Source organism: Dermacentor silvarum, chromosome 5 (assembly GCF_013339745.2).
Source record: "Dermacentor silvarum isolate Dsil-2018 chromosome 5, BIME_Dsil_1.4, whole genome shotgun sequence".
Taxonomy (NCBI): domain Eukaryota; kingdom Metazoa; phylum Arthropoda; class Arachnida; order Ixodida; family Ixodidae; genus Dermacentor; species Dermacentor silvarum.
Genome location: NC_051158.1, coordinates 100226894 through 100235342, shown reverse-complemented (window position 1 = coordinate 100235342; position 8449 = coordinate 100226894). Strand labels below are relative to the sequence as shown.

At 45.3% G+C, this 8449-nt stretch overlaps 1 protein-coding gene across 1 annotated transcript; it reads right to left on the bottom strand.

The window, feature by feature from the left end:
* Positions 1-442: 442 nt before the first annotated feature.
* LOC119454275 (uncharacterized) lies at positions 443-6339 on the bottom strand. Its single transcript, XM_049668012.1, has 4 exons — positions 6110-6339; positions 5860-5972; positions 5275-5413; positions 443-540 (listed from the first exon to the last, which is right to left on the bottom strand). Exons 1-4 carry the CDS (start codon positions 6201-6203, stop codon positions 443-445), a joined length of 444 nt encoding a protein of 147 aa, XP_049523969.1. The 5' UTR covers positions 6204-6339.
* Between the last annotated feature and the right edge of the window lie 2110 nt (positions 6340-8449).

The window sequence follows — 8449 nt, the reverse complement described above, 5'->3', positions numbered from 1 at the left end:
TTAGCGGCACAAAAATTACGTACAAAATTTATCAGCGCGCATGAGGTGTCAGGAACTTGGTGTTATCCGCGAGGCTCCGTCGTTCAAGCTGTGTTCATTAGTGAAGGAAACAGCGCGGCAAAGTGCGGTTTGCAATGGCGTTTCGCACGCTGTTACAATTTGCGAGGCTGCACAGCTAGGCATATTTGAACGTTTTCTGTGATTTACATAAGCGTTGTGAAAAAATGAGAAATATTGCAGCTAACACACTAGAAAGAAAAGGAGAGAAGAGGCTTTTTTTTATAGCATACTGTATTTCGTGCGATATGTTGCTGTCCATGTACAATTGCTTATTTATTTGGCAGTAACCCTTGCAGAGAAAAAAATTAAAAACCTAAGAGACATTTTTAAGCGAAAGCAGAAAGACGTGCGTGAGAAGCAGGGACGCCTGATGTCCCCACCATCAAAGGGCCCCACTTCGAAGCCCTGCTAGAGTTGACGGAGGTGGCATCGGAACCTGTGGTAAGTTTATTTTGGCAATGGAACAGTTTATTTTCATGCCTGCAAAAACACACAGGCACACGAAAGTTTCACATGAGACGTGCATGCTCAGCATGTACAGCTGGCAGCTCCATGTTCACACGCTGTTTGCTCAGGCAGGCAATGGACAATCAGAACATCTCTGTGGCCTCAATGTTTGATCTTTAGTTATCGCAAACACAGCATTGCCATATGTTCCTAACTAAAGGTTGCACCTGTGTATAGTCGGAAGATACACTTTTTGCGATTTTCAAAGAAAAAATTAAATCGACAAGTCACACCGGAGTAAGACTACTTTAATTTGGTTGGTATGATGAAACATGATTAGGTACGCACGCTTGTCCGCTAATCTAGAAATGCTATACTTAAGTTCACAAAATTTCTCTAGAAATTTTTAAGAGCTGCTATTCTAGCAGCAAAGAAAGTTCAGCCAACACTCCCCATAGCATGCAGTACGAACGCTCATTGGACTTTGGTTGAAGCCATCAAAGGCATCTTTCTCTGTCGTAGCTATACTAGTCAGAGCTACTTCAGCCGGCAGCATTGCTCAGGTCACCATCGTGGATGTATGAATAACTTTTACAAGGCGTTGTAAGGCACCTCCCTGGCGCTGCTTCTGCGGCATAGAGTGCTCAGGAAGAAAACGCCTATATTGGTTGCGTTATCGTGCATGGTTTTATGCTGTATAAGTCGCATCACAGTATAACACGCTCGGACGAAACCTTACAAAAAATACTTATTGTTCGGAAAATACGCTAGCCCTTGAACACCTGCATGTCATGGCATTAAGGTGTACACGACCTATAAACTTAATAGGCTGGCTCATGCCACAATAATCAGGTCTGCAACGGTAAACTTCTTTCAGAGTGCTGTGCAGCATGGATGACAATCAAGGTAACATAAATTTCAGTTTACATTTAGGATACGGGTAAACAATGTAGTTTCTGCTATACAATGCTTTACCGTAACATGAACCTGTATCTGTGAGTGAAACCTTGACAACTGTACGAAATTGTACTTTCAAGGCAATGAGGGCAAAAAGTGCTAATTCACAACATAGCTTGCATGCTGGTAGATGTGACATTTCTTTTTCTTTATTTTTAATACCGCAAGGCCCCGAATGGCATGGGTGACGGGGACGTATCAATATACTACAGTACCGAAATAATAAACCAGAGCAACGGTACAATAGACGCCGTACAAGGCAAATACATAAAAGGAATACAAAGTAGACTCAAAAAAGGCATAAAATTAACATTAACATGAAGAATGAAAAACGAAACCAACGCGAGAATGGCCTGTGATAACCAAGTAAAATTCAAATATTAGTACAAAATAAAACGGCATTTAGAGCAACTGAAAGAGCAGTACAAGAGAAAACATTGAGAATGTTTTTCAAGAGATGAGTGGAAATACACAGCTTATTTTGCTACAGCATGTGCACCACGATGAGCGTAATGTGAAGCGAGTAGGCATGAATGACTGGCCGCCACCTGACTACTGGTAATAGCATCTGCATGTAGCAATGTCAAATGTCACATTAAAGAGCTGTTTTTCCACTGTCATTGCAGACGAGGAACAGAAGTAACAGATGGCGACGAACCAGGGATTTCCTCAGACGCCATGGAACCAGACATGGACACCTGTAGTTCTGCGTAAAGAAAACTTGAAATTTGACTTACTGTTAACACAGTCATGCTTGTAAGAATCACTGCATGACATCTAATTTCCATGTATATTAGCTGTCTGATTTCGCCGACGTACTGAGAAATGCACCTGGTTTTTCAGAGTTTATGCTTAACGACGCAATTATGTTGCTGTACTGTACTTTTTTATACAAATTGCAGTGCCCCTAGGCTATCACAGGGCTGTGTTTGTGCAGTGGAAAATACATTAAAGAATTTGTATACACATCAAGTGCACCTCCATATGGATGGTCAATGTTCCAAATCCACACATCCGACAGATTATGATAATTTAAACAAAGTTCTACAAAGACTCCTTTAAAACGGAATACCACAGCCGCGGACTCGGAAACAATTGTACCCTCTCCACTGTGCAAGTCTTCAAGCTGTCACTTATTAACAGTAGTACTCGTGAAGCCGTCTTCAGGCAATGCGTCATGCCCCTTTATCTGTGAAAAAATCACAGCTCACCCTACGGGCAACCATGGTGGGATGCGAAAGCACCGCGGGGGGTGCGCATCGAGTTTCCGTTTCGTTTAACTTGGCAACACAACCCAATGAAAGTTAGAGTGAGAGAATGTATTGAGAGGAGACGTTTGTACGGGGTTGTTGCGTCTTTAGAGATCGTACGTGATTCCTATCGTCGGTGCGCGCGGTATCTTGAAGACGATGGCTTTGTGGTCGGTGAAGTGCAGCGTCAAAGGGTCTTGCTGCAGAGGGTCGAGTTTGAACCAAAAAAAAAAAAAAAGCTGGTCGCACACGTTGCAGCTGTGCCCGAAGTTCCGATCGAGGAAGTCGCGCTTGAACCGCGCGTCAGCACCGTCGAAGCCTGGGCGTTGTAATGGCCTCGAACGTGTTGCTTTTCTGGCAGCAGATTCGCGTTGCCTCGTCGCTTCGGGATCGGGAGCTGCCGCTCGACGCTGCCGTTGCGCTTCGACTTTCCGAGCCCGGGGTCAGCTTGATAACGCTGACGTTTACGTTCGGCTTCCCGAGCCTTCCTCCGCTCCGCGGCGCCGACGTTGTTCATGGCGTTTCGCACATCGTTGCACAGAGAAAGAATGACAAAAGCACAGCGAACGCGCGCTTTATACTGCGCCGCCTACCGGCGTACCCTCAGAGAGAGAGGGAGAGAGAGAGATATGCAATGATTTGCTGCGCCATACCTGTGGCGGAGAGGGGAGGAGAGCGCACACCTGCGTAGGAGAGGAGAATGAGGGAGAATTGCGCATGCGCAGTATGGGTGCGGACGCCGAAGAACGGACACTGCCCCGAGCATAAGATGCTCTCGCATCTAAAACTGCATTTGCTGCTGCTCCCGAGCTAGCATTGTTTTGTGCAATATGCACATCAAAAAATGCTTCTTTCCACGTGAAAAATTTGAAATACGATGCTACAACAGCTTGTATGTGTTGTGTGCGTCCTATGATGTGCCACTTGATGTACATGTATATGCAGTAGTTACTTTCTACTCATGTCAATACACCGAACACGTGTTTTGTAATAGTTCGGGGTTACAGTAATGAGGAATAGGCACAAATTACTTCTTTCCTAGTGCAACATGAAACATGGCATTAACGTGAAAGTGCAGCTTTTTCTTTAAATATCACACGAAATAGAAGCATCCCTTGACCCATCATAGTCATGACAGACTTGATGGAAGCAGTACATATGATCGGCACTCTGTGCTCATGGTCACCATCAGAGAAAGGTTTGCACAATTTTCATAAAACACTACAATGATCGCAACCGCCGCATCCTGCGCATTCGGACGCTCGGTGTACATTGGTAGGAACGAGGCAATATGCTTGCTAGTGAGAGAGAGAGAGAGAGAGAGAGAGAATAAACTTTAATAAAAAGAGCACGCGAGCGTAGGTAGCTCCCCCGCTCTGCAGTGACCCCTTGTGCTAGGTGTATCAAAATTTTCCTGCAAGCATGAATACACAGACGAGGCAAGCAAGTAAAGAGTAATGAATGCGGATTCAAACACAAAAAAAAATGGAACGCTGAGTGTTGGGACAACATTACTCGTCACATCATGTTCAAATGGGTAGACGTAAATTAACGTAAAAACACAAAAACTACAAAGGTCAACTTTATCACACGCTATGATGACAAGTACAACACGACCCTTGCAGTACAACAAGCTACACGTAGCAAAGCATGTGAGAACAATGCAACATCAGCATCACACAATTCGTTTTCATCACGGCACATAAAACTTGCACTTACATTTACGTGACCTTGCAAGAAAGTATGCCTGACAGTTCCCTTCTCAGTGTTATGGAGTCACTGACTAGAAGCATTCATTTCTCGACGGCAATTGTAGTGCGATGCTAAACAGGTGAATCATATTTGTAAAAAGGTGAGTGCACTTGCCAGCTGTGATTAAACAAATTACATACAACATGAATTGGCTCTACAATCTCACAGCACCCACAACGTGTCACACATGAAACTTATTCTTGCAAATACTCGCTTGGAACGAAGACTAGAGGAAACCAATCACCGGCGTGGTGCAATGATGGCCATTTTCATTTGTAAAACTATGCAACTTGAAGAGTGACTAGTTTGGTGCTCTGATAAAAAGACCACATTGCAGTTGTTGCACCGTAGCCTCATTGTGCCGAAATGAAATATCAGTACAAACACTATGCGGTAACGCTTCATAATGAGTGCAGTAAGCTACAACATATAGCGACGCAATGTAAATATCACAGTACAAAACCCCTACACAGCAATCAACTATTTGTAATGATTCCAGTGTGAATGACTAGGCACCTTCGAAATGCGTAAATAAAAAGCACGTTGGCGTTGCAGCTGGATAAGCATAAATAGAGGCAAATACTAAAGAACAAAAATGGGTGCACGCATTACGCCTTTCGTCCAAAAAATGCTCATGTATTACTCATACAAGGCAACAATGAAAGTTAAACCCTAAAATTCAAAGTGAAGCAATAATTAATGCATCAAATGATAGTGAACTAGTAAAACTCAATAAATAAAATAAACTGAACTCACAAAACAGAACACAATAAATGACTAAAGTGACATTGAAAAGGTGAAAATAAACAATTTCTTTCTTGATCCAGGTGCGAACCTATGTCTCGTGCCGTAGAGCACACCTGCTCCAGGATGCCCTCCTGAGCCGCTGCCGTCCTCTCTGCCGCGACAGCGAGGCGGGTAGTAAATTCTTCAATCCTCCGCAGCACCTGAAATGAATAATCGTGGTGGAACTGTTCGCATGAGTTGATTACTCGCAACCAGCTCATGGCTGGAAACTGCTGTTGTCAAGAAGTGCAACGTGCACAACAATTCCCTCTCTGTTGAAGAGCGACTGGCCTGATAGTATCCTTTGGCAGTGTCAAGCCTCGTGTACAAGCTATGCCCTCTTCGTTTGGACAAAGCCCTGTTGGAACTACTCTTCCGTCGTCTACTCAAATGCATCTCTTACCACCAAATGGCCCTTTTAAGGGCTAACCAACCTTTTCCCGGCGGTTGATAGTCGGCAAGATACGATACCGAACCCTGAATACAACGCATATTTCTTGTTTACATCCCAAGTTTGTTTGTTTTTCAGATTCATGATTCACTAATGATAACAGACCATAAAGAATATTTGTCGTTCATGTAAAATGACACCAAAGGATATACCAACCTGGAGCATCTCGTCGCCCTGTTCGAAGCTGCGGACGCACTGCGACATCGTGGTGAGGGTGTCCACCCGTCGCGGTCGCTGTCGACGTGGTGGCCGTACAGGATGTTGAAACACTGAAAGCATGCACCATTTTCTACAGTTGCACTGCATTTTATGGTATGCATAAAAGTGGCTATGGCCATATTATTGGGCTAGTTCTATAAAATACGAGGGTTTATTTTCTCTAACAGCTTGAGGATCAAAAACTTACCAGGTGCAGCGGCCACCCTTTCCGTGACTGATGCGCCGCGCGGTGGATCCTCTGCCTCTGCAAACACATTAAAGTTTACGAACTGCACACACATTTGCCGATAATCCAAACACTCATTCCTCTGATGCTTACGTCTCGCTGTGCTCCTCACGCCCGCAGCCTCGTCCGTAGCTTCGACGACGACTTCCCTGGCGGCAGTGGGAATGTCAGCCTGCTGGGAAGTGTCATAAACGTGTCCCTTCACTACGTGGCTATTCGTTACACTGGCTATGTTACAAGTTTTGTACTGCACATCTGCGGAAATATACTGCAATTATTGAGTGCTTAGTGGTCCCATGTACTACCATCCTCGTGCACTTCCCTGAAGGCATATTATTTCTGTGATGATCACTTTAGCCCCCTTCTCCTGAAAGTGCAGCCAACTGAGATTCTAGTTGATTAACCTACCTGCTTTTCAATTCTCTCCTACGCTATTTTCCTGTTCAACAGTGTCGCGTTTCGCTAAAGGTACCACTTGCAGATAATGGCAAACTAAGTCGGCACCGTTCAGGAACCCATGATATTACGGCAGCAGTGTGTTTACCTCTTGGTAGGGGAGGTCGGTGACGCCACGCAAGCGGACCGTCCCCGTCAGATGCAGTACTCGTCCGCGGAAGCCGGGTAAGCGGTCCCCTTCAGTGCTTCTGAAAATGCACACCAATGTCAAATCAATGTCAATGTCAAGGACAAATCGCCCAGACCATTCGGCGGTTACTCACCTTTGCTCTTGGGCAATTGCGGTAGCGTCGCGGCGGGCCTCGTATACCTGCTTTCGCCACCACTCCTGCCACTGGTATACCGTTTTTATAACAGGCCCTTCCTCGTTCAGCCCGTCGGCCAGCTGCTGCGACAGCCGTCGCCGGTCGCCAGCGGTGAAGCCCGGCCACAGCTCGCTGGATCTTGAAGCCAGCTGGGGATACTGCTCCATAAAAGCGAGCACCGTCTCACGCTGGCACTCAGAAACTCGCGGTCCCTTGACGGGTGCGCAAGCTGCCACGTTTAGCGCCATAGCTCTCCCATAGAATGAAGAACTTTGGCTATCCGAACGCAACTTCTCGACTGAACCAACCGCTTCAAAAGTCGCGCCATTTGCTTGAAACGGTAGCGGCTAGCGCCACCACTAAACGTTTTGCAAAACTGCAAAACCACCTAGCTCCTTTTGAAGACATTGACCGCAATAATTTGTTTCAGTCGTTCCGCTTTCCAAATTGAATCTTTGAAAAGCAACAACAACACAGTTTGCTACTCAGTCATAATAGCCAAATATTTCTCAACATGTTAGAAACGCTTCTAAATGTATTATACGGTCCCCAGGCAGACGTCAAAGCGTGACGCAGGCGTCCACTTCGCTCATTGGCTGCTTGCTTCCTCTCGTTCTTGCGAACATTGCGGACCGCCTATTTCGTGACGTGAAGAACATACCTGCCTCCGTTCGATTTTGGAACGCGTACAAGATCGCACCCCTGCTTTCTCCGGTTGTGTGTCTGCATGTTTAGGTAACCTGTTTCTTTTTCTGTGTTCCAATGATGTGACCATGTAGTCTCGAGGGCACTTTCTAGCACCATGTAGTCATCGAGATAATTCTCTCAGGACAATAAACGCCCTATGCAAACATCGTCCGTGCGCGCTGACCCAATCCCAGAAGGCCAGGCGTACCGTGCCCACACTTTATTAATCGGGCATCTTACATAAAGCCGTTATAATTGGCAGCTATGTTATCAACAGAGAGACAAGGAAGTCTTGATGATGATGACGATTAATGGGGTTTTATGGCGCAAGGGCCACGGCAGGCCAAAGAGCGCCAGACAATGGTATGATGTAGTCGATATTGTGGTTAATTTCAGGTGGTATATGCGACACGGCTGTATAGAGGCCTAAAATCTTTCGCTGTAGAGTGCGTAAAATGTATACTTAAATAAAATTATGACAGTGATACTTATAACGTACAGTGGCATGTTCGGCGAAAATAAAAGGTGTGCTACGAAGAAGTGATATACTAAAATACGTGACTGTGAGGAGCACTACTGCCTCATCAGTGCCCTTCGAGATTAAGAGTCTGGAGGCATGCGCTATACAAAACACTACCGTCGCAACAGCGACTTCTCAAGAGATGCCGCGTTACGAATTTTTGGGGCTGATAACATCCAATAGGTGGACTTCATTGAAAAAGTCTAGTACTGATTTCATGTTAAATAGCGGTTCATTACCAAAAAACATTGCTGGATGAAGAGGAATAGATTGTCTGTACGCAAGAGGAAAGTGTTTTTTCCTTTCAGCGTCTGCTTCCCGACACTCCAGTAG